At 41.8% G+C, this 27,653-nt stretch overlaps 1 protein-coding gene across 5 annotated transcripts in view; it reads right to left on the reverse strand.

The window, feature by feature from the left end:
* The window catches only part of INPP4B (inositol polyphosphate-4-phosphatase type II B), a 515,731-nt gene that overhangs the window by 146,552 nt on the left and 341,526 nt on the right, over positions 1-27,653 (reverse strand). For 4 of the 5 annotated variants that reach the window (XM_037126042.2, XM_053658182.1, XM_053658183.1 and 1 more), the window contains exons 9-10: positions 25,146-25,225; positions 6,041-6,152 (exon numbers count right to left, since the gene is read on the reverse strand). In XM_037126042.2, the coding sequence (XP_036981937.2) occupies positions 6,041-6,152; positions 25,146-25,225 (192 nt within the window). Of the gene's footprint in view, positions 1-6,040; positions 6,153-25,145; positions 25,226-25,560; positions 25,635-27,653 lie in introns of those variants that run through there. The other variant, XM_053658185.1, reaches the window with a different exon arrangement.

Raw genomic sequence — 27,653 nt, forward strand, 5'->3', positions numbered from 1 at the left:
AAAGATGACCCAGAAAAGGAAGTAAAAAGTGGGAAAGGAATGTCCCCGAATGTTCCTACGACAGCAAATCTCATGTGACAAGCTGAAGAATTTTGTTTTCCTAACAGCAGGGATGATTTCGAATCAATAAAAAGCAAGTTATTTTCTAGCCTTTAAGTAAAGGCAACTTTCAATATAAAATAAAATATGTTGCGATATCTAACTACAAAAGAAAAAGAAGAGTTTTGTTTCCAGCAGAACAATGCAAACACTTGCTCACCGAGCATTCGGGCAATTCATAAATCAGATGACCCAGAGGTCACAAGGCCCTGAGCCCTTTACAGAGCCGACGCCTTTCTAGACAGAAAAGAGGAAAGACTCAGAGGACAATGTTGCCGTGTTCCCAGTGAGGAACCACAAGTGAGAGACAATATTCCAGATAATCTGTTAGTAAGTGTGGGACTCTCCTTCAGCTTCCCATGAAATTGTAAGTAACCAGGGAAGCAAGAGTCTTCTGGCCCCTATTTTCACACTAGCACCAGCATTTGTTTCTTCAAATGAGTTTCCTTCTATCTCCAGCCAAAAAATAAACAAAGAAGAAGAAAAAAGCCAAGGGAAGGAGAAGAATGACTTTTCAAAGCAAATATGTCAAATATGTCAAAGCAAATGAATGCAGATGAAAACAAAACAAACAAAAACCCAAAACATCCTTTTGGTGAAGAGTTCTGAGGAACACGGCCATTGTGGTGGGCTCATGGCTTTGCTCAACCCCCCGGACTCAGCCCAGCCTCCCAGAACGGTGCATCAGAACTGTGGGGGCCGTTTCCTACCCATCCTGACCACCGGTCTCCCTCCACTCATCCTCCCCCTAGCCCTGGATGCCTGTGAGAGTCATGGCCACTGAGGTTGTTGATGATGATTGAATACATATATCCTTCAAGCATTTTCAGATGTTCGTTTAATCCTTGATTTAAATGTTACTTTCCGGATTCTTATAGTCCAATACTTCTTCTTCTATCAGAACCTTCATCACATTATTCAGAAAATTTCTCGAGTACTTATATTGGGGTCCTAGTTCACTAAAAGAATAGATAACTGCGAACAGCTCTGAAAGTGTGATGTTCTCTAAATTCTGACAAACCGGAAGTCAGAAGGGACCTCTACATTTTTTTAATCCACAGCTATTTTGGAAATGCACTTTCCAAATCATAAGAGGAGTGTGCAGTGATGCTGAGAAATCCTTAAAACCCTTTATCTCTCCGATTTCCATCATTTCCTCTTTTGTTCTGACCTACATAGGGCTGTTAAAATAATGTTTCATGAACACGACATCCATCATATTAATGGTTCTAGAATGCACAATGGTTATTTACTGACCCAGCAAATCCTATAACCTCAGACTAGAATTCACATCCTTCCCTAACTCATTTCTCTGATGTCCTTCCATAAAAGCACCAGGTGTATAGCTACAGGCCATCCTCCTTTCCAAAAGAAGATCGTCATCTACAATACAGTGTAGACAGTTGAGATGAAACCCTTTTAGGGAAGAAGTCCATTGTGCACAGGGACCAGGCTGCCATCCTGAGAAGTTGCTCCCCTGCATGGAGATGCCCTGCTCTGGGGAATCAAAGCCGACTTTCTGTTTTCTACCGGGAGGCCTGCAATATTGACAAGCGGATACAGAAATGTGATGTCATACATCCATAATCCCGTCCACACTGGGGGGAGAAAGTTAGGATGATTTTAACCTAATAGCATTCTTATCTTGCAATTTTTGTATTGTGCTTTAAAGCTCTACTATTCACAAGGGCCTCAAGATTTAAATCCATGAAACATAAATAAATTATCCCATAAATACTTACTGAGCTAATTAATATTTTCATACTTGGCCTTGGCAATTATTTTCTTCAATTGTTCCCTGAGTGTAGTTTATATCTCTCTTTAGATCGAAAGATGTTTTAAACAAAAAAAATCATATTTCTTATTTCCTTAGCCCATTTTATTTTGTTCTGCTGCAATGGACCCTAGAACCATTTTCACACTGTGCTAAGACATCACAGAGAGTGGAAACACTCAAGGAGATGAGGCATCTGTGCTGAAGGAGCTGAAGCTACATACGCTGTTCATTCTTTTCACAGTGACGGATATTTGCAGCACCACACACTTACATTGTGTGTGCTCACAGTGTAATAACTTCACATCTGTGACTCTGAGCAGGCAAGTGTCACGCACTTTTCGGACCACCTGTAGCTCCATACACCTGCTCATTTTGATGAAATACTTTGAGAAGTGCCATTTAATGGTAATTGTGGCCAAGGAGAAGAAACAAGATATGTAAAATTCTTGAAGCTTAATGATTTTAAATGTCACCAAACACATCAATTTGCTATTCACTGGGCTAGAAAATTAGCCAAATTGTAAGAACAATGATCATAAAGCTCTGCAGGAATCCCTCCAAGACCAATACTTCTTGGCAAAGCACTTTCATATCTGTTAGCTTATTCCTTAAATCCTGGTTCTTTAAATTTGGTCTGGAGTCTCCTGGAAGTCCCTGATAACATTTGTTTTTGCATCCTCTGTGGCATCCAACAGGATAATGTGACCGTGTAGAAGTGAGAAAAAAAAACCACATGGAGTAGAGGGTAAGGTGATCAAAGCAACAGGGGCGCATGTGCGGGACTTTAAGTCAGGAAAGATGTGGGCTCACACCCTCAGGGAGGTAAGAAGCCGCCGGAGGGATGGCATGTTCCGGGTTCCATTTTAATAAGTGCTCTGCTGAGCACAGACCGAGGTGGGGTCGGGAGGAGGGAGTCAGGGAGACATTTAAGAGACTATTGTGAAAATGTAAGTGACAGTCAGTGTTGGCAACAGTGTAGGGGTCATGAGTCCTCGGATTCCGGATTCACTGAGAAGTCGGAATCAACAGGATTTGCTGACATATTCACTGTGAATATGAGGAAAAGGAAGGGGTCAAAAATAACTCCAAAATGAAAAAAAAAAGTTTGGATACCTAATGCAATAATTCACCTAATATGTTGGCTCTGTCCTTGGACAGAGCCTGTTAGTATTTTTTTGTGAACTTTTCTTTCTACTGCTATGCAGCACAGACACTTTGTCTTCTACTTCCATGGATGCTTATATCAAATAAAAGTTGGAACCGGTGTAGGATGGCGAATACCCGCCCTGCTCCATCTTCCCTGGGGGAGAAATATACAGGGTGCAGCCAAAAGGGGGTTGACAGTGGCGAGTGTGCGAAACACAGAATATATCCTTGTGATATTATTAACTAACCATTGTATTATTTTTCATGCAAACAACTAGAAACTTGGTTTTGCCCCACCCTGTATATTAATAATATGATTTGAGGAAACAAGTAGGTAAATGTATATGAGAGGAGTTTGTATTTTTTTAATATTTTGTTTCATGCTCTGAAGGCTATGTAAAATTCAAAATGAAAATACAGTTTTTTATATCAAAGGTACTGCTAAAAACTGAGTTGTGTTCCTTAAAATTCACATGTGGAAGCCCAAACACCCAACATGAATGTATCTGGAGATAGGACCTTTAGGGAGCTCATTAAGGTTAAATGAGGTCATTAGGATGGGGCCCCAATCCAATAGGGCTGGTGTCCCGCCCAAGAGAGAGGGACACCAGAGCGCTCCCTCCCTCCCTCCCTCCCTCTCTCTCTCTCTCTGCAATGTACCTAAGACAGGCCACATGAACACGCAGCCAGGAGCCTGCCTACCAGGAAGAGAGCTATAGCTAGGAACTGAATCACCTGGCATTCTCACACGGGACTTCCTAATTCTCCACAACTGTGAGAAAATAAATTTTGGTATTTAAGCCACTCAGTCTATGACATTTCATTATGGCAGCTGAGCTGATTTATATGGTTATTAATCTTTTATCTGCTTCAATATGCATGAGGGACACCACGTGTCATTCACCCTCATGACTTCAGGTCTAAGAGTAGTTCTGTTTCTTTCTCCCCCACCTATGCACACCAGTGAGGGCGCTGCCCTTTCTTTCCGTGACTTCGCCTGTTCACGTGCTTCAGTCCTGGACCAGCTTCAAGACCTAAATCTCCATTAGTAACAAACTGTGTTAATGCACTTCAGTGATTTTGATTTAGCGAATCAGCAAAAGGGTCTTGGCACTGGCATTTCTAACTAACAGCCCAGATGACTGACCACGCTTCGAAAAACACGGAGATGAAGGTTATTTCTACGTGACTCATCTGAATATCGTGCAGAGTGGACTTAGCCCATGTCCCTCACTCAATCGCAAATAAGCCTAGGGAGAGTGTTTATGGCAACTTTATTTAAAAACTTGCAAAAGGTCGAAGTGTACTCAGAATCCAGACAAGACAAGGTAGTGCCAGCAGAGCTGGGTGTGCTCACCATTTTTGTCACCTGTGACTCATGTGCAACGCGTGCTGACACTGTCACCTCCTATTTCTAGAACTGCTTAGTTGAGTCTCTTTTCAGTTCACAATTCTGGGTCAGAAACATAAACTCGGGTGGGGCATATTCCTGCCTATCGGACTCTCTGGTTATGAAAGGAGTGTGATTCCATTTGTGCCACCTCATCACAGCGGCACAGCGCAGGACTCACAGGGCGGGTGAGCTCTGAGGACAGGGTGGCCAGTCATGGATTCAGAGGCAGGGACAGGAGCCCCTCTTTGAAGTGGGGGGTGTGTCTGCTCCTGGCCCCCCGCCGGCTCGCTGCGGCAGGTGCAGACACCTTCTCTGCCTGTTTCTGCTCTCAGTCCCCGCCTCTGCCCCGACTCCTCCCTCCTTAACTCACACCCGAGCAGCCACGTGGAAGTGACCGGAATGGTCTTACGCAGAACTGCAAAGAACACAAGGCTCGAATGAAGGGGACCTGGCCCCAAAACAGGGGACTTGACTGCACAGATCCTCAGAGGATCTGCTACGAAACTCTCCCACGATCCTGACATGTGGCATTTGGAAGAAATCTGATTCAAACTCCAGCCTCCTTGGGATATTTTCATGATCTATGATATGCTCCAAGGGAGAGCAAGGGAACAGAGAGGAACAAGGCTGGAGGCGGCAGATAAGACCTCAGCTTCCTCTGGGGCAAGAGCAGTGCAGTTTTGAAATGTAGTGTTAGACACACTTTGTATAATTAATAATTTTTAAGTGTTACATAAATGCCATCTTCTGTGTAATTGTTTCCTTACTACCAGAATTCAAATGCTCCCAGATAAGAGACACTAAGCCAGAAATGAAGTCAGACTAGGCCTCATCATTTAAAAAAACGTTCATTTACAAAAATGTAGGAATTATAACATACACACAAACTCATTTTCCTGAAAAAAACTATTACCAGTTTTTAAGTCTGGCCCCTGCGCTTCAGTTAAACAGGAAATTGCATTCCTAAGATGGAAATTTAGGATACTACTTGATATCAAGTTTCTCTTCCTTGGAAAAAAGGAAGTAGAAAGAAAGTAAAAAATTTGGGGCACATCTTGATATGCGTTGACCTTTATCCTGGACTTCAAGGAAGCTGCGGGGCCTCCGGCGCACGCTGCCCCCTCCTCCAGAGCTGCCCCTCTGCTGGACACTATTCCCTGCTTCTCTCTCTGCCATGGCATGAGGCACAATGTTATTGAATCTGCCCCCCTTCACGTGAAAATGAAATCCAAGTTTACACTGCATTTTCCAAAGAGCGTTCTGAGAGTAGCCAACTGCTTGCTTTTGGCAGCAGCCCTGCAGGAATTTTTCTGGGCATTTAACAAAGGGCTAATTATGGGGAAAATGCCACCCAGATCTGCACTTTTGTTCCCACTGAGAAGGTGCAGAGTCAATACAGGAGCCAGCAGTGAGGAAGGTGTTTCTGAGGGGCACCTGGCTCTGCAGAGTCCCGTGGTCCGGGGGATGAAACAGGCATACGGCACTCCAGTTCCAGAGCTGATTTCTTCTCATTTAGCTCTTGAAGAATGAGACTGCACACCCCACAGAGGTGGTGGTGACTCCAGCATCTGGCAAAGATGATCACTTCTCATTTAATTTGTGCGGTGAGCTGGCTGAGACCCTACCTTTTGTCCCTGCACATCTGTCGTGATGTGGTCGGCTTCCCCATCTTCAATCTCCCCCATCCTCACGACACTGACTTCTATGGTGCCAACAACTTTGCCACCATCGGAAGTTCTGCAACCAAAAATAAATGAAATGGAAAGGTGAGAACCTCGTCTTTCCTTAAATTACAGTTAGTCCCGCCTTATCAGCAGTCTCACTTCCTGCGATTTCAGTTACCTCCTGTTAACTGTGGGCCAAAAGTATTAAGTAGAAACGTTCCAGAAATAAGCAGTTCATGAGTTTTAAACATGCATGCCACTCTGAGTAGCATGATAAAATCTCCCAGTCCTGCTCCACCTTGCCCAGCACATGAACCATCCCTTTGTCCAGCATCTCCACCCAGGACATAAAACCCAATAAAATATTCTGAAAGAAAAAGACCACATTCACATAACTCTTACAACAGTATAACATTGTAATTGTTCTAGTTTATTATTAGTGTTGTTCATCTCTTGGTGTGCTTAATTTATAAATTAAACTTTACCATAGGTATGTGTGTATAGGAAAAACCACAGAGTACGGTATGTAGCATAGGGTCTGGCAAACCCGCAGTTTCGGGCATCCACTGGGGGTATTGAAATGTATGCCCCATGGATAAGAAAGGACTACAGTATATCCAAACATATTTGTTTCTGAAAACCACTAACACTGCTATTTACTTCATTGGTTTTAATTAAACAAATCTGCTTAAAACACATCAGTGCATGCTAATGTTGGTGTTGTTTTTAATTTCAAAAGGAAATTAATGATGCGTTTGCAAGGTGAGTGCGTGGATTGTCAACAACAACTTCCAGGGGACGAGAGCTCCGCCAGGCCTCTCATCCGCCGGGAGCCGTGGGTCCGGTCCTGTCTGGCAGCCTCCACATCTCTGTCCAGCATACGCCTCAGCCCTGCAAGCCAATTGCGTGGGATGTGGTGCCCATCTATTACAGAAAATGCAGCTGAATGCAACAGAGAGGAGAATCAGCATCCCCATATCCCTCTGTCACCAGGCCATTGGCTACAAAATCTGATGTTGTGTCTTTGCCCCAACATCATTTTTCTTTCTAAGAGACTAGGTAACAAGGACTCTCTCTGGGTAAACAAGAGAAAGTTAAGGTATACGCAGAGCGGAAATTAATCGTGGGATCATTTAGTACAACCTATTGCTCTCTCAGATTGAAAAATTAGAGACTCAAAAAGATGGAAAGACTTGCCCAAGGTAAAGGATTCTCTCATTTTTTTTCTCTGGACAAGAAAATATACAGAGTAAATGATGCCATTGTACCACGGAAATATTGTCACAATAATGATATTTCTCCCTTGAACCTTTTTTTTAAAAATAGGTAGCAAGGCACCCCCTGTTATGTGGTACTGTACCTTCTGTCTAAGAATAACTGACTAATAGTAGTCACATGACAGTTTTCTTTTTTTAAGATTTTATTTATCTTTAGAGGGGAAGGGAAGGAGAGAGGGAAAGAAATATCAATGTATGGTTGCCTTTCAAGTGTCCCCTGCTGGAAACTGGCCTGCAACCCAGGCATGTGCCCTGACTGGGAATTGAACCATGATCCTCTGGTTTGCAGGCCCACACTCAATCCACTGAGCTACACCAGCTAGGGCACAGTTTTCTTTATTTAGTCATGTTCTTTTCTGAAATTTGTTTTTAACTCTAATATGCATATGCTGTCTTTCTTTAAATCAATTCCTTCTAAATGTCACTATTTTATTATTGGAGATTTCAGAAAAGAGGCCTGGGAAAATTAGTATAAGTAGTTTACCAAAAAGGTTAATAAAAATAATAACTAAGTTAAGTAACAATTATGTTACTAGATCATGAATTATGCTTTTGAGAAAACTGAAATAGAAAATTCTGTTGACATACACAGCTAATGTTACAGTGTAATAAAATAAAGATTGTGTACACAAAAAGTTATTTACTTGTTAAATAGCATATTAATATTTCTTACTAAGACATAAAATGCTTCTTGGCAATTTTCTAAGTCAGTATAAATCATAATATTGACTCAATTACTTAAAATTGACACAGAAAGTGTATTCATCACCAAGAAGACGTGTACACAGATGACAGTATAATCTGCAACTGGGTGAAAAACTACATTAGGTTCAGCTCTGGGGTGGGTTTAAGTTATTCATTATACCCTTTCCCCACTGAAAATGACGTAAGAACTTGTCATAAATTACGATGTGACATAAGTCTATGATTTTTCAGTACCTAATAGTCAAATAGTTCATTGATTAGAAGCCTCATTGGTAGCACCTATAATTTTTTCCTAAGGGATTTGTAGACTTTCTCCCCTAAACTGATCATTAATAATAATTAAAGATATCTCTATCTTCTCAGAAGAGTTATTTAATTTTTTTTTGCTTGAACAAGCTGAGGTAGCTTAATGCACACCCTGTGTGTAATATTCTAAAGATTTTCCTTGAACTGAAGCAAATCATGCACGTGATGATTTGGAACAGAAGGCAGACTCACCACAGCCTAACCCGGGGCTTGGCGATACACCGATATGTGCTGTATCAGTTACAAGTGGGAACTCGGAAATTAGACTTCCCCTACCTGCCAGCTGCATGACCATGGGCAAGGAACTTGGCTACAAGAAACTTCCTTGGCAAAGTGCGGATGGTGATAACTTTGTTGTAAGGATTACATGAAGTGACACGATTTTTGAGATGTGCTCAAAACAATGTACAAAGTAAGCGCTCCCCCCCGTCCCCCACTTCTTCACTGAGTAGTAGTAGCAGCCGCAGCAGGATTTGTATGGTCATTAACGTGTTATAGTATATTCAATTTTATTCTCCCCAGAAATGTTTTACTAAAATAGTCATCCAACATTATAGGAAAAGATGATAGGATCTTATGTCATATGTGTTTTAACAGTGATAAAGTACTCATTAGAGATATAAAGCTTTAAGTACTAGAAGATGATGTTATAAAGCTTCCATTCTTCATAGGGCAAAGAATACAAATTTAGAAATAATTTCAATGACAGCACACATTCCAAAGTGGCAAAGTAAATGATTGAGCAATGTATTGTAGGAGTAAGCTTCTGAACCATAGTTCTCTCTATTCCTTTTTAAAAAGTATCTGGCTGTTTTTGCAATAATTTCTATGTCCCCGGACTTCCTACTTTGCTTTATTCCATAAGGCTTCCACTTAGTCCCAGAGCAAAGTCAAAGCAAGGAGCTTGGTTAATCTAGTGACATTAGAGGGATTCTAGAATCAATATCTTTCTCCAAACCATTTCAGATGGGACACCCTAAGTACCCTGAAGCATGCTTCTTCATCTGAGATTTGTGGGAGAGATAGTGGAGAATACAGGTTATTAACTAAACATCAAACCCAAGATACCCAGAGCATCGTTCACCCTGCCGACGAACCTGTGCTTAAAATGCAGAGTAAGTTCTTACTTGCTCTGTATGAATTTTCTACACACAGAATATGGACATTAAACACTTCTTTCCAATCAGGAGAGTCATGATTGAAATATCTATTCCAGGTCTCCAAAGGCTGTTTCATAGAATTTTAGGGGAAAAAAATTCTTGAATGCTTAGTTATGCTTTCAACCCATCAACTTGGGGAGGCTAATAATAATAGCTTAATCATTATTCATCACAAAAAAATCTACTGAATTTTATGTAGTAGAAATTCAGCATATCTTTATAAGAGACATATTGAAGGGAATTCTGGACTTGAATCAAGAAACCCAAGTACCGCTTCTGGCTTGAATGCTAACTGGCTATGTGACGAAGGACAATGTCACTTCAATTCTCTGGATTTTAGCTTCCTATACTGCAAAACAAAGAGTCTGTTTCTAGCAGCTGCTCTATAATATCATCAGTAACCCCACACACACACACTAATCATGCCTGTGATTCCATAGTATGACTCCACCGTAGGTACCACAGGCCATCAGAGGCTGCTAAATCCTTGGGGAAAATCTCAGACACATTCTAGTCTCTCATCCTCACCCCCCACCTCCCTGTCCAACCTTCCCCCAAAACAAAACAAACACATGAAATGCATGCTAAACCTGGGAAGACACTCAAAACTTATAGTCCAATAAAAGAGCTGGTTTTTCTCATTATATCCAATGCATACATATATATTATGTTGGCATTATGGCATCGCATCTCAGTATTTTTTATAAGAAAATAAATTTGACTGAACCAAGAAACACTTCTGTAAAAATGTATGTGGCAATAAGAACAGGCTGTGGTAATAGATAACTACCTCAATTTATGTGAAGAAAAAAAAGACTATACTATTTCAAACAGTCTATTGCCAGGTCATTACTGCTACTTAATGAAGAGAAATGTAAGAGAAATGAAAGATGGATAGTTCATGGCCGCTATAATACTTCAATCACAACATCAAGTTCTTATTTCCTTCAGCAGATACATTTAAATATTTAACAATGCCCACAAGATGAAAAAGTGGGGGATTTCAGCAACACCAATCTATACTCTCTTTTCACTTAGATTTCAGCATGCATCATACATTAGTAATTAAGATTTTTTAAAATCTGCCTTTAAAATAATTCCCCTAATGCCTCCTAATGAAACATTCAATTTCCTGGCTGGAACATGCAAACATTTTTAGAAGACTTGAAGAAAAGGGGAAGGGAGACCGTCTTTCTAACAAAGGACAGCTGAATAACATTCTTCCTATAAACTTCTTCACGACCTATTATACCATTCTTAGCAAAGCAAAAAAAAAACACTCTGGAAAGGTTAAACAGTAATGTGTAAATAATTCCTCTATTATGGAAATGCCACAGAGACATAAACCAACAAATGACTCTGCAAACATCCTGGGAAAACCCATCCTGAGCCCTGTCAGTGTTTGTGAATATAAAGTAAGCCTGCTGCTATGCACAGATATCTTCAGCGGCAAGACATGCCTTGCATTTAAACCATCTACACATGTAACTGGGAAATGAAGATCTCACCTGGATGAAAACAAACGAAGACTGTAAACAAACAAAAAGAGTGAGTGAGGGACCCAGCACACCCTGACGGTCTTTCTGGCAAACACATTTCACTGGCAATGCTTGATGTACACAAGGCTCACAAAAGTGAGAGTTCTATTTAAATATGTACAACTAAACATACCTCAATTCCAGATGAAATACATACATGTAAGAAGCCACATAATACTTTCAAAGTAGAACTCAAATAAAACTTTTTAGTAGTTCTTACTGTTAGAATTTAAACACTGAGGTTCAGTCCTTGGTGTTTATTTCTTTCTGCGTTATAAGTTGGCCTTCAGAAGTTCCACCCATTAGTATGGGATTCAGTTCTCTCTTCTCGGAGACTCTAGCACAATTCTCCTACATTCCCTATTCTGTCTTGATTTCCTGATTTCGAACTCCAATTTCCTTTTGTCCTGATAGCATCATGTCACATTCTATAAGCTTGAAACCTAGCATTTCCTTTCCTCAAACCCCAACTCACATCGACAGCCTACTATTCTCCAAAGACCAAAACCACAGAATAATCCACCTCTCTTTCTGCCTTGCCCCTGCCTTCCAATGAGTCACCACATCTGACTGATTGTTTGTCTACAAAGTTTCTTTCATGTGCTCCTCTCCATTGACAAGGTCCCAATTAGTTTCATCACCTCTGCTGTGTTACACCTGAAGAGCCCACATCTTGTCTTCCAGTAGCATTCCCTTCCATCCCATCCATGTAAGGGTTTCTTCTCAAAGCCCTGTTGCCTCTTTTTTTAATTTCCCTTTCTGTGTTAAAAATCCTTAGATGTTGCCCGATGCCAACCCAGAGAATCTGAAGTATAGCCTGTCTTCAAGTGCCTCATATCAAGACTCATTAAAAGTTCTATACAGCTCCATAGCTTTAGTTCAAACTGGTCCATGTCTTCTCACACCATTAAATAACAGTGTGCTTAGTGGAAAGTGCAGTGAACTTTTACAAAGTTCTCAGTTATGGTGTTGGCTCTTTGTACTAAGAGCTATGTGACCATGAGCAGGTACTTCTAGAAATTTGTTCTAGCTATAAATGTGAAGGTTGTAAACCATTCAACTTATCTCACCAGAGTTATGTGACCAAAAATAAAATACCTCACACTTAATGATAAAAAGGCTTCAGGGTATGGCAGTGACTGCTATACTTACACAGTCTGGGACACAGTTTCAAGAGCACACCCTAGATAGGCTGAGCACCCATTTTTCAGACTGATTGGCTTGTAGAGTCCTCTCTAATGATAAAAGTACTGCTAAAACCGCCCCCCCCCAGTAAAATTAGCAAAAGCAAATCTTCCCTTTATCATGACTCTATTAAAAATACAGACATAGATTTGAAACTTCTGTTCCAACATTAAATGTGAAAAACAAACTGTCTAACTGAATGTAAGAAATATCCTGTCAGCTAGTGAGAAAACAAGATTGACATCATAAAAATGCTTTCTTCAGGGTTCAGAGGCAACCGACATGACGTTCAAGTTAACAAGATGCCGTGATTCGCCCACTGGTAGATAAGATATTGCAGGTAAGAGGGAGTGAGCACCTGTACCCTGTCCCACCCACTGAGCGCAGCCATAAAACCTGGACAGAAGGCGCACGGCAGCCATTTGAGGATTCGAGACCATAGTACTGGTAGAATTCACTTCCTAAGGCCATATACCTGCCCCCGCCACTCTTTGTCCAGCTATGGTATGGGATGACACCAGCTCCTCAGAACAACTCCAAGTTCTCAACACGTGGCTTCTCTGCAGGCAGTTCACGAGAGGGCAGTTTTCTTTTCCAAGGCCAGAGGGAGAATTTCTCTAGTCTGCTAAGATGATATGAGTCTGATATCTCAGACACCCAGTGGAGAATGTGTTTTAAGGAGGGAGTTATCCCCTGTGCAGATATGCCAAGAGAGAGGGGCATGGAGAACTGTCTACTGGATTTAACAATACAGATGCCATTCATTCCTGATCATGACAAGAGCGATTAAGGTGAAGTAACAGGGATGAAAGCCTGGTGAGCATGGGTTCGACAGGCCATCATCAGAGGAAAAGTAGAGACAGCTCATATAATGGTTCTTCTATTAAGAACAGCAGGCTAGTGGAGTTGGAGTTACAAAGAGATGTGAGGGATTTGGCGGCATTTTTAATGCTAATAGGCATGGTCTGGTACAAAGGAAATAATCATGATACAAGAGTAAAAGGGGATAATTGTTGGCGGAATATTTTGGATAGGTGACAAAAGATGCAATCTAAAAGACAAGTGAGGGGTTGACTTTGGATGTGGAGCAGAGTTCACTTATAGTAACAGGATGCAGGGTGAGTAGGGGCTGATGGGTTGGTAAAGAAGGCGTGGGAAATTGTCAAATTCCTCTTCTCAGTGAAACAGAAACTAGATAAATGCACTGAGAATGAGGAAGAGGGGAGATATTTTGGAGGTCTCGGAACAAGGATGTGTAAAATAATGGTCGAGAAGAGCAGGAGGGCAAAAGGAGCAGGGAGACCTAGCAGGACTGTAGACTGGTAGTGAGGGCACCCTCGAAGTTAGGGGCCATGAATTCTCATGAAACCCAGAAGCACAGAATTCCAAGCATCCTAGCCTCCTCAGCTGTGAGGACACAAGTATGGAGAAAGTGAACAAAATGTTAGCTCTAAGGCATGACTTTGAGGATCAGTGCCTTGGTAGCATCAAGGAGTGACAAGGAGGCTAGTGGGAAGATCTGAGATGGGAATCAGAAAATAGAATACTTAAAATTAAGATGTGGAGGGGCGAGATTAATGACAAAATCTAGGGAGTGACCAAGGGAATGGGTTGCAAAGCAGGTAGAGAAAATCCTAAAAACCCAATGAATTGACAAGATCAATTCATAAGACGTATAGGAGGAGCAGTGATAAAAAGGGACACAGTGAACTGAGAATTAAAATCCTCATGAAATGAGGGCGGGTGATCTCTTTCAACCATCCAGGTAATGTGACAAATCCAATGAAATATCTGAGGCCATGAACCTCAGTCCACGAGAGTTCTCAGAGGACGCCCACGCTACGGCAGGTGTGAGGGCAGTGATTCAGCAAGGCTGTCAGGCAGAGAGAGCCAGCTGCCAGTTAAATGAAGAAAAATGACTGAGGATGGGCGTGGGGCTGAGGAGGGGCCTCGGGCATCAGAATAGAGTTGGGGAGCAGAAAGCACTGGGGCCAGAGTTAGAAGTGGACAAACAGGGAAAACGAGGGACGACCATGTGGAAGAAGGGTTTCTGTGTGGGGACCCAAGAATGAGTAATGGTTTGCCACAATAAGGAGACTCAGTTTAGCTGGGCAAAACATGCATGGACAGACAGGGCGGCACTTATTTGAAAATACTATGAAACCTGAAATGTCCCCTTCTCTGATTTTAGGTTGTTTTGCTACATTGTCTTAATACTGTGTTGCTAAGTCACCTGGTAATTACTTTAGAGGTCAAAATGTAAAAACATTTCATAGTAAAAACAGTCTGGATAGAACAATAAGAATCCCTGCAGAAATTTTTGTTAAAAGGAAGGAAAGTAATTAAGGCAAAATTCAAGACTCATGGCAAGTTCAAGTACATGAAAAGTGAATGTCTTTTATTCATGCTAAACGGAATCGGAAAATCAGCGGAATCAGTCAAATGTCCTGTACCAGTTTCCCAACATGAAGTGCAGGAGAGGGCAATATTTGTTATCCAAATATCTCCCTTTAAAAGAATTATTTTACCTTTTTGGATCATAAGAAAGCATATTTATTAGTAGTTAAGTGTTTTTCACATCTCTAAAAATATCCATGTAAGAAAAATAAGGGACCTGGGTATTTGGCAGCTGACATTCTCAAAGGAAGCAAAAAGAGTAAAAATTCAGTCAAAGAATTGGAATTGTCAGTTCAAGAGAGATGCTTCCATACCCTTTTGTAAATTTTTTAGAACTGAATTGAAGTTCATGTGCCAAATAAAAGTTTCACAAGCTTGAAACAACCCTGAATGCAGCGGTTTTTCTGTTTCATTCTGAGATAAACTCCTGAAAACCCAGTATTAAAACTGAGTAAAATCGGAGAACGCTTGAGCAGAAAGTAACTCTAAGCACCATCCTCTACCTTTTGTAGAAACTGAGGCCCAGGGAGATTCAGAGAAAAGGTCGAGAACCCCTCACAAGTCATCAGCAGAGCTGGGATTGGTCCAATCAGAAGGCTACATCTGATTTTTTTTATTTGTTTATGAAAACCAAAAGATGAAATGATGGTTATTTCTTTATCTATTTACATCTGGCTTCCTGGTCACTAAGTAGTAAGGCTACCCAGAACTTCTGTCCAACTTGGCTACAAATCAGGGGTTCTTATGACCATCTTCTTGGATTTGGTCATTTGCTAGAACAGTTCACAGAACTCAGAAAAGCACTTAATGTTCACCAGCTTATGATGTTAGAAATGGCATCATAAAGGGTGAAGATGCACAGCCAGATGGAGAGGTACATCAGGTGAGGTCTGGAAGGGCCTGTGTACAGGAGCCTCGGTCCTGAGGATGCAAATGCACCCCCCCCCAAAGAGCATGAATGTGTTCACCAACACAGAAGCTATTTGAGCCCCATACTTTGGGTATTTTTCTGGAAGGCTGCTCATGTAGGCATGGAGGAATGCTCACACAATTTCCAACCCCTCTCCCCTTGGAAGGTAGGGTGTGGGGCTGAACGTTCCAAGCTTCTAATCATGTCTCGGGCTTTCTATCAGCCAGCCTGTACCCAGGAGCCCAGGTGTCTGGTGCTTGGAGGAAAGATCAGGGAGCTCAGAAAGCAGGTTTCCTAGGACCTTTGGTGCGAGCTGTTGGGAGCTACTCCAAACCATCACAAAATAAATGAAAAAATTTTCAGAACAGGACAATAAATGTATTGACTGATATTAAAGCACACACACACAAATCTACTTTCTGGACATGTATGTCGAGTTAATGCTAGAATTTGGATCCTGGCTCTTTCCAGCGACGTGACTTGGTTTCCAGTCCCAGCCACGGCCTTAGGCAACCTGCATGGCCATGCCACAGCCTGCACTTGCACTTCACGGACCAGCTTGGTGCCCTGATTTATTCACACACATGACTCAAAACAGAGGGGAAACTCTTGCCCAGAATGAGTAATCGTGTGCACTTGTGAAATGATACTGGTTCTCCATTCTCAGTCTGTCCTCTAGTCTCAGAGTTCCCTGGGAGTCTATTCTTCAGATTAGTTCCAGAAGGAAACCCTCCTAGTACTTGAAAGTTCATCAGCCTTTCTTTCTGACCATCCTTCTGTACTCTGTAGCGAAGACATCAGGTGGAAAGTCTGTAATACTTTTATGGAGGAATGAACCCATAGGGTATAAAAAAGGGAAAAAAAACACTCTCCAGGATATATATACATATACATATATTTCTGTTATTTACTTCCCTTAGCTTTGAAACTCAGAGAAAATTGGTCTGCTTCATTTTATGTGCATGATTAGAAATGTTTTAAAATCATCACCCCCTCAACATTGATTGCTTGCCTCCTGTATACACCCTGCCCTGACCAGGGCTCACACCTGCCACCCAGGTCTGTGTCCTCATGGAGAACCAAGCTGCAAACTTCTGGTGTATGTGATGAGGCTCTAACCAAGTGAGCCACCCAGCCAGGGCCATGACTGGCATTTCTGAACTCAGAGAATTTATAAAAACAATCTTTGAGAAAAAATAATAATTTTATAACAAATATTATAAAGCCAACTATATGTATTTTTATTATTTTCCCTTCACTGAGGCCTTCACATATCCTTTATTATCTCAATATATTTTTTCAAATGCACTTGGCAGGGAAGATAACATTGTTTGAATAGCACCTTCTTCAGGTCCTGGCAGGGTTCAAGGGAAAAAAGGAGACGGTATGAGAAAGAAAGAACAGGGAACAAGCTTTATTTTCTATAGACATACAAAGGAATCTTTTACTTAAAACCTGGCTTGTGAACCCATAATTTAAGTTCATCTCAGTGGCATTATTATCATGAATAGACAGATGGGAACATTTAAGCAAAGTCATTCGCTCCCGGTGACAGTGTTGGAACCCCTGTTCCCTCCAATGTCACAACCACAGGCGCTCCCCTCCGCCTCGGAAGGCTCTGTCCCTTGGCCACAGAAGCGGCTCACTCCCACTCGTCCTAGAAATAATTCTCGGGAGCTGGGAAATGGAGCACTGGATGGCAGTCTGCAGGATGGCAGTCTGTAGGACGGACCAGTAAACTTGAGAAACCTGAGAAACTGCCTCTCCTATTAACTGGGAAAACCCCTGGAAGAATCTTCAATTTGATTTTAGATAAGAGAAAAATAATCCCCATCTGGCACCATTTCTAAATTGAGGATTGAAAGTTTTAATCCTGCCTTGACTTACAGAGACTACATCAATTCGGGGGAAGATGAAAATAAAATAAAGCTTAAGTTCTATATGCCACGCCTTTGATGGATGGATGAGGATGAAACCAAGTTTATTACGGTACCTCAACTTTGTTTCTATCAATATTATGTTTTAATTGAATATGTTTGTTTACTTTCCAAGTTACACATGTGAACAGCAGACAGAAGTAATATTCAGCATGCATCTCCAAGTGAATGTGGTCGTTTAATTTGCTCTTATAATAAATAATATAATGTAGGCCCAGTAGCACTTAGGTTGGGTCCAATTAAACCTGCCTTCAATCATGTCAGTTTTAAAAACTTACTGTGCAAGATGGTAAAATTGTCCCATAATATAAAAAACTCGTCGGTGACACACAAATCCTTAGTTATTTAATATTGTCTATTGATTTCAAATAAGCTGAAGTGCATTGACCAAGGGACCTAATGGGTCACCCACAGTGAGGCTGGCCCCAGTGCTAGAAGCAACACCCCCATCCCCTCCTCACCCCCACGGCAACACAGCCTTGGGAAAAACAATTTGCTTATATAGGTGCAAAATGTAATAAAGTAAAGCAAAATAAACTTGCCTTTTCTTTTTTCCTGCTCTCTTATCATTTTATCTTTGATCCCATCCTTCTCTTTTGTCTTCTAAAAATTGTTTATCATATTATTTTTGTGTATTTTCAGTCTCCCTATCTTCCATTCATAAAATAGCATTCTTCTTCCTTTTCCTGACTCGATTCGTTTATCTCACTGAAGTCTTATTGCAAACAATCTCTTTCAAGCACAATCTCTTTCAAGCACACTCTCACCACGAGACAGCCACGCTGAGCCACAGCATGAGACATCCGTGAGTTTCACTTAATGAGTCAGGGCACAAAATCCCAGGACAGAGCATCCCAACAGCGGGAACACATTGTCAAGGGTAAGGTCATTTTCTATAGCACAGCTCAGTCATGTATATTAGGAAGAACTGACAATGTGTCACTGGAAAAGCAAAGTCAAACCTCAATGGAAACACAGTTAATAAATGGGAACCTTCTGGGGCGCATTGGCCTCTATTAGCTGGAACAGGAACGATGAGCTCTGACCTGCTTCTTCAAGCACCAGCCCTGAACCAGCCCTTACACCAGCACTGAAAAGCCTGGTGCCAGAACATGGCCCTTTGGTGAAACTGAGGAGCTGATGGCGAGCCAAGGTGGAGGAGACCAGACCTTTTCACCAACGTGCTTGGAGACGGCTGCCCCTCAGGTCTTCGTGAGAGTGAAAGTGGAGAACACCGGGGTCTCGTGGCTGCACTGGTCCCTTGGGCAGGGCATAGCACAGATGGAGGAAAAATAACTGGAAGGCAGTGCGGCCAAGAACCTAAGCTGTGACGTTGACACATCAACAGATGGGTTGTCCGGTTGCCTGAAGCTGAAACCGAGCTCAAATCCCTGAGAAGAAGGGTTTGTAGTTTGAACAACACAGGTACTCTGACCCCAGTTTCAGAAAGCACCAAGGGCACACGAGCCCCTACCCATGAGGGAGGAAGGCAGGTCGTGTGGAGAGTGAAGTGTGAGGCTATGGATGAGGCCAAAAAGCGGATCTGTGGCCTTGTAGACTTTGGCTGAGGTTTTTGCACATGTTCATGTCCACGTTCCTGCTTGTTCAGAGGTGGGGGGAGTACAAAGTTTAAAACAGGACAAGAGCATGATCAGATAAGGACTTGAGAAAGGATGAGTTCAAACGATGGCTCTTATACTAGATCAGCCGAGAAAGAAAAAGCACCTCGAGGCAGAGCTCAGGGAAGAGCTCAGCGTAGGACACTTGTATTATTGGGTGACTGAATCTAAGAGTGTATCTACTTATTCAAGCTTCGTAAACTCTGTCAATGAACTTCAAAGGCTACGCATGCATTTTGTTACTCCTTCCCCATAGGTTTTGGACAAATATCACAAGTCAGTGTCTACGTAGGACCTGGTGTGAGTGCAATGCAAACTGCCGTGCCGCTGGCGGCACCTGCAGCCATACGATGGGCACGGGAGAAATCACAGGAGAGCTGTGAGTGCGTGTGCGTGTGGCACTGCGGGTGGAAGTGGAAGGGGCGTGTGCAGGAGCCAGTGCTCACTTGGGGGAAGACCGCGTGCCTGCCTACAGGTATGTGTTAAAGAACATACTTCTGGGGGAAAGAGCTGTTTTTATTTTCAACCAACATTTCGTAAGTTACAGAGCTACCTTCCTTGGGACCTGGTGTGTGTTAACCTGTGAAGAGGTGTTCCATGAAGAGAGCTTCTCATGGTCAAACTGGTTTGGGAAAAGCTGCAGGTGATGTACGTCCTCTGAGAGTCCCTGTGGACCTTGAGGACTCATGAAGGCTCTGAGAGTCTTACAGCAAGGAAGTCCACCTCCCTTTTTTAAATACAGCATTTTCAAACTTATTTGTCCATAAAACTTCATTCAGTAAACGTGCACATATAACTGAAGGAGGCTAGTGTTCAAAAAATCCTGCTTGGAAAAAGCCGACACAAAGTTTCCAGAGCAGCAGAAACACGGGTGATAGGGACGAAAGTGACTTTGGTAAGCACGGCAAACACAATGTAACATTTTCAAGTCAAACAGAATTCCCTGCAGGCCTAATCATCTCTGAAAATTATCTTCAAAGCTAAATTAGCTCTCAAACTTCCTAGGCAGGTAGGTCTTTGTGTACAGCTAATAACTCGGTGTGGTTTGCATTTTAAAAGAGGGAAGACTGCTTTTCTAAAGGAGTGGAGTTGCTGTTGAAGTCCTCTAGATGTGTGTTGTCTTGTCAGTGACTGAAGACTCAAGTTTGCAATTTGACAAATACAATGTCTTTTGAATAATGCAAACTAAGGAAGTGCTATTTGGTCTCCATGGTCATACCATTTAACTGAAGAGCCATTTAAGTGATAAATAGAAGATGGTTCAGTTGCATGAGATAAAAAATATTAACACCGATGATAATAATAATTTTAGTAGTAGGTAATGAGAATGATGAGCATTCTCTTTTACCGGCTTTGCCTCAGATACCATTTCAGGCACACAACCTAAGTTGTGTATAATATGTTTCATTCTCACCGGAAAACAGACACATGCACACACACACACAAGTCTGTGAGGTGGGCACCACTGTCACCCGCATTTCACAGATTGGGAAACCAGGCTCCAAGCAATCAGCCAGCCTGCCAGGCAACAGAAGGGCCAGGATTTGGCCTCAAAATAACATGTCTCCACTTCCTGTTATCCTAATCTGATACTATCTGTATACTTTGCATTCTCTTACCTTATTATAATAAATCAATGCAACTTTAACAGTTATGACAGCATGGCTCACGTTAGAGCTTTTGATAGTTTTAAGCAATTGAGCCCCTAAAAAACATTAACGCAGTTACATAAAAGAATAAAAGCAGTTTCAGAAGCCAACGCCCCTACTCCTGGGCTGCTGACTCCCTTCACTCTCACAGCCTGGTCCTGAGAGAGGTCTCTTGAATTGACTTCTGCAGACTGCTTTAGTATAATCAGCAATAAAATGCATGAGTAAACTCTCAAAGCAGTTTAGACGCGCTGCGTTGCAAGTATAAATTTCTGTTCTGATTTCAGCGCTGTGTTGCTAAAGTATGAAGTCGAAACCAATTTTATTTTTCCCCATGTCCATTGGGATGCTGCCTGTTTTCGCCAAGCTGCTTTCCACAAGCCTCTTGCTGGTATCTGTGCCTAAGAAATCAATTCTCGTGAGACAGTGATGACAGTCAGCATTTAGGTTCCAGGTAAGTACCCATCCCTCAGATCCTAGAAATGGCGTGTCCAGATCAAAGGTTAGGTTGACTCCTCTGCCCTTGACAAGCTTAGAGAATTGTGGAGAGAGAATCTCAGCAAACTAGGCAAGCAAACTGAACAAGAAGCAAGGAGAACGATCTCCGTAGAGGACCTTCTGCTAACGCAAGGAAGTGCACAGGACATCGTCATATTTACTGATTGTCCAGAATCACCCCCATTTCTGGGAACAGATATTAAAGAGCAGACATGCGTGGTGACGCAGTGGCTGACAAGCTGGGACTTGAACCAAAGTCTGGGGTGAAAGTCTGGTGTTCTATTACATGACATTCCTTACTGAGACTAAAAAAGAGAAACAATTTATAGTTGGACGGAATGGCTGCTGTTCCAATGTGATCACAGAAAAAAAGGCATGAGGCTCATTTTACTTCAGGAAGGAGAGCAGAAACGACCACAAGGCGATGAAACTCAGGACAACGTAGGGACACTTCTCTAACATGGGCTTGTTGGAAAATGGAAGAAGGCTTGGCCCTCCGAGTTCGAGTCCCTGCCACTACAGGTGTCCAAGAAGAAGCCGAGGTGCCAAGGTCTCTTCAGGGCTCTGCAATGATTTAATTCCAAGATACTAAACAAAACATCTATTCTCTAGAAATCCCTGATATCGAGAACCCTTCTCTCCCAGTCTCCACATCACCACCTGTCCCAGCTGCGTGACCTCGGAAACTCAGTCTGCTTAGCAGGGCAACAGGAAGAGTATCACCTTCCAGGCACGGTTACTAGAAGATCAAACACGATGGCCTTTTATATGCATACCCCTCATAAAGCTCAAAGAATGCTAGTTACCTCTTCCTACATGTCTATGTGGTCCGAGCCAGTGTCCCAGTCAGAGAAGCCACCTGGAGGAGCTGCCTGTCATGGCCACTTGGATTGCACCAGACACGGGGAAGGGAGGGCTCCCCTTAGACATGTGTCTGGTTTGGTCATGGGCATGCACGTTGTTATAAACATGTTGTACAGATGTTGTTACAAAAGTATTCAGTCATACGCAGAATTTTAAAGAATGGGTCTAGTGTTCAAAGTAAAAAGACTTGCACAACTTTCATTTATGTGCACGAAAAGAGTAGAGGTAGGAGATTAAAATTCTAAGCAAGTTTGATTCCATTTGAATAGAGAAAAAGACATTTGTCATTTAAAACTGTACCATCAGTCTACGGCCAAGGTCGGTCTCAGGTTTCTGTGGAGTTCAGACACACGCATCGCAGTCTGAGAACCAACGTACTGGGACTCACGGCCCCGTGGCCCCAGAAGGCGCCTGGGTTCCCAACACATGAGCCGCTAGCAGCAGGTTCGTCTCAGTCACGCTGAGTGCACTAGAGAAGAAAACTGTGTCCCGCCTTAAAAAGCCTTTTCATAGCCTTACTTCAGCTCTCAAGTGAAGAACATGAGTTAAAAATACGTGTTTTTTTTCCTGTTGTTCTTTTATTTTTACCAACAACAAGACTGAAGTGTGTGTGTGCATGCCTGTGCATTTATAAAGGGTAAATTAACAAAACTTCAAGAAATAAAAACATACAGATATCATAATTTGGATCTTAACTTCTGTAAGCACAAATATTTGATGATAGAAAATCCAAGTATTCACAGTTTGTGAGAAAAAAATAGCCCTAAAATCATGCAGATGGCCACCCACATATACTGCCACACAAACTGTGATATGTACATACACGCAGGAATATGTATGTCTACAAATGTTACATAAAACAGGAAAAATTTAAGAATGGACAGCAGAAATCTAATGTTTATTTCTTTAAGAGCCTTCCCCATATAACTATACACTGGAAAACACAACAATCTGAGAATTCTATTGCTTTAAAAATGTCTGGACTCTAAAAGGAATAGAAGTCAGATACAATCAGTGAAAAACAAAACAAGACAAACAACCAAAACATCCTTCTTATCTCCAGCTGGATGCTCTTCATCTCAGTACCTCAGAGACCATCAAGGCAGCAGAGAGAAAGGGAATTATGTCAGAAGTAAAAAACACGAAGCCCCAGAGATCAAAGGCGACATAAGTCTATAATGTGTCTGGTTCACAGGGACAGAAATCCCAACATGTGGCAAAGCACAAAAGGGAAAGAATAATAACTTAGCCGTTTCGAAATTGACTTTCAAAAGTTGTTTTTTTCTAGAAAACCCAATTCAATGCTGCTTAACTTGTTTTCTTATATACCATCAAAGTCAAGTGAATAGGCATTAGGAGTATTGAACCAAAGGTAGAAATTTGCCCTGGTAGCCTCTAAACCTGAGATTATTCTATTCCTATTTCTTTCCAAGGGCTGTACTCTAAACTTGAGCCTTCGGTTCCCCTCCCCCCTCAAAGGCAGCGGGTATGTTCAACTCATTTTCATCTCACTAAGAATTCTGGTCCCCGGGTTGCTGTGTCAAAGGCAGCAACTACATGTTGTGTATCATGCTGCTCTTAATAACAGTCAGGATAAACTCAAAACTGCAGCTTGTCACTCAGCAAAGGGAGGAATAAAGCTTAATGTGGCTTATCTAGAAAACACGCGCCTACTAGTAGTTCTAAGTTAGCTCAGGGTCTGATCATCTCCTGAGTTCAGCGGCCCTGGGGGCAGATCTAACCCCCTGCTAGGTTGGTAATAGGTTATTTTCTAGGGTATCAGTGATGTTCAAAGCTAGACTTGTCAGCTGGCCCTTACAACCTTCAAAATAAAAATAAACGCAACAAAACTTGATTGGGAATAACACTTGCAAACTATAAAGATTTTTTAATGTCTTGTGAATAAAATACAACACCAAAAAGAAACAGCAGATATTTAAGAAATAGCCTCAAGGAAGGCGGAGGAAAGATGGTGGCTCCATTGTGACCCACCCATGCTTATTTTTCTGCATGAAAATAAATTACTTTGTATTATTTTGTACTATCTATTAAGTCAAAATACAAAACTGTACAAGTCAAGAAAAACCAGAAAAGGAGACAGCCAGCAGCACAAATTCCAGCATAAATCACTGCATTTTTACTAAAAAAATGAGTGGTTACAAATGGGTCCTTGGCAGCTGGGTCAGACAGCAAACACACTTAAGACACTGTCTTTTACAGAGAGTAGTCTCTATGTTCAGCACAACACAAGCATTTCCCATTTGCAAGTAGGGTTCTATACCATTTTCACAGTCATTGCTTCTGTACAAATATTGCAGACAATGTCCTCCATGTACGGAACTACAAAAGTTATTATACAGTTCGAAGACAACATCACTGTTTCAAATTTAGTATAAAGCTAAAAAGAAATATTTTAATAGTCTTCTTAGTATTAAAACACTATGGTACTTCCTGAAGATTATCTCATCTTTTATATCAAAACAAATTGTACATACACTCAAAAGCAGCTCTTACCTAGTCCCTGTTTCACAATGAGTCTATTTTAACTTCTGTTTTATATGTAGGAGTACAGCAGCAAAATAAGATTTAAAAACAGAACAACCATTTCACCCTCTAGTATCAAAAAAAAAAACAAACCCTGTCATGTTGCCTCTAACCAATATATTTCAATCCTAAGAATGCACTCAATTCAAAAAGTAACATTCTAATAAACAACAAAAATTACTTAATAACATGCTCATTATTTCTATTGCTTTCTTACTTTCAAAACATGTCATCACTTTAATGATAATGCAATGTTCTACAAGGGCTAATAACCTTTGACAATCTGAAACGTGAACTTGAATGTGAACTTAAATAATGGCTGTTTCAATGTAACTTGTTGCAACGGAAAATTGTAAGCCATTTGAGAACTGACATCTAAACATGTGTAAGAACTGTGACTCTCAGAGCCAACCAGCATTCAGTAAACACCACTGAAGGTGATGAACTTGAACGGCATTATCTCGGACTGAGACCCACCTCAGGCTCAGGGCAAGCAGTCGCTCCTTCGACCTCAGCAGTTCCCCCACTTGAAAGCTGGCATAGCCCAGGAAGCTTCGCTGAGAATGAGAAAAAGAACAGTTTTCATTAACTTTGGAGGTTCCTAATATTTTTGCTGTCACACCAACTACAGGAAATTTGTCTTCGGAAGAATAAATGTTAAATCTCTTGGCCTGACAAACATTTCACAGACTGAACTATAATAATGACCAGTACCAGCACCTCATGGGGTAAGTTCCAGGGGTACAAATGCATCCTTTTCACTAAAAACAAAGACAAGTATCCTGGAAAATAACAAAATGTGTCCTACAAAAGCCATGACTTTTCCATCAGCTAATTTTCTCCCCGTATGAACACTGGGGTGAAAGAAAAATGATAAACTTTCAATAGTTACCAACACGGTTGCCGTCCCTACTAGAATCCCTCAAGTCCCTGGCAGCGGTAACGTTGTATTCCAGATATGAGCAAATCTGTTAGTTGGAGCTATTTTTATGTGGGACTCTGGACAAGTTATAAATAGCAATGCTGTATTTCTCCCCCGTCCCAGCACTGCTTAAAGCGTTCGTTTCCTTTGTTATTTCTATACTAGCACGGGACAATTTCATTCCAACACACAAAAAGAAATGGTACTCGTTCAGCTACATTTTCCAAAATTGCTTTTTTAACCTGTCATACTGCGCATTGACTATGTGTGAATATCCCCTCTCTCCACTCTTTGACTCCTAAAGGAAAGAATAAGACTCTAAATCAGTTTTTCTTTTCCAAGATAAACATCTTTCATGACTTTTTAACATTCCTGGCTACTCCTGATTTAAAAGTCTCAGTATTAGGGTAAACCATGAACAGGGGTTTTCATTCTGCCCTCAAGGTCAAGGAGTAAACATGAAACTATCAAACCCACTGCTACCCAACAGGTTGTAATATGCTACAAGAGTCAACACTGCATGTTCCAGAACATTCTCTCTCCAGAGGTCTGTTGCACTAGAATGAGGGACTGGGGGCCAGGTGGGTCTTTTCAGAGGAAAGTGTGCAATTATTCTACCCATAAAAGGCTGCATCTACACTGAATGTTTGTTGAAATAGGAAAGAAAAGCTTCTGGGAAGAATTGTCCTTCCTCTTTTCGAAGTTCTAATATGGAAGAACTGCTGCAAAAGATTAAAGGCCAACATTTGAAATAAATCCAGTTTTAAAGTTAGACATGCTTATATGTTAGTAGTGATCAACCCAATTGTTTAACTTGAATTCAAAGAGCTGCTTTAGACACGAAGTTGCCCGGGTGCTGGAAGACTATGAGACTGTTAGGTGAAGGACATCAGGTGAAAATGGGCATTTGTGGGAACCGGCTCTGAGGCCAGGTCAACGAGAGATGGATGCCCATGAACCAGGGCAGAGAAGGCCGTCCAGGAGCGGTGTGGACCAAGCACGCAGAAGTGCAGGGTGGCTTTTCAGTAAGGGGCAGAGAGAGCCTAAGAGAGATCCAGCGGAACAAAAGCACTTGTACGACTTCATCAGAAATGCCAAGGAGAATATCCTTAGAGAAAAGAACATGGAGACTCTGCTGTTCTCTAGTCCCTGTCCTGTTGGATTTTTCTCTGTTGTCACTTATTGCCACCAACACACACACACACACACACACACACACAATTGCTTACACTGTACCTGTCACCCAAATAACTGAGATTTGAGGCTCCACAAGGAGCTGTTTCGTTCTCTGATAAACTCCCACTGCCTCGCGCATGGCAGACATGTGATAAATATTTACTGACCATAAATGAATGAATGGCATGGGCATGAGCTGCAAGTTATTCTGTTAGGTACAGGAGCACCATTTATCAGCTACCACAATTCGCTGAATGTGGAAAATGAAAACAATGTTGGTGTGTAGACTGTGTACTACTGTGTAGCTTCATTGAACCTTTGTACTTTAAAGAAGTCTCACTTTCTCTTTTACTGATATCAGCATTTTTCATTTAAATTTCCACTGTACACTTCTTATCCTCCCTTAAAAAAAAAAACGTCTTAACTGATTATAAATTTCATAATGCCTCAGCATTTGCTTTTTGAGATTTTGATGGCATAGATGGTTTTAGAATTAATTTAAGAAAACCCTACACATTGCATGAATGTTATTGTAGTCTGTTCAGCAAGTAAAAGAGCAAATGTCCCAGACTGGAATGTAGCAAGGAGAGACAGGTGGAGTAGCTATTTTCAGACACGGCCAACAGACGCGCCATAAGGCGCAGCTGCAAGTAGACACAGTGGCCATAAGCCACTGGATGTCTCTCCTGTCGCCCAAACCAGGAGCTCTGTGGAAGTGAGACCTTGGCATCAGCGTCTGTGAGCCCAGGACAGTGCCCGGGACACAGGGGCGGCACCGGGAGTGCTTGTGTGAGCCACGAATGCCCGTGGGCCACTATTTCCCAGCACAGCTGTCAGCCACCTGCTCAGTCTCACGGGATAATAGGCGACCTCACAAAAACAATACA

Source organism: Artibeus jamaicensis, unplaced genomic scaffold, assembly GCF_021234435.1.
Source record: "Artibeus jamaicensis isolate MK-2021 breed Jamaican fruit bat unplaced genomic scaffold, CSHL_Jam_final scaffold_537, whole genome shotgun sequence".
In the NCBI taxonomy this organism is placed as follows: Eukaryota; Metazoa; Chordata; class Mammalia; order Chiroptera; family Phyllostomidae; genus Artibeus; species Artibeus jamaicensis.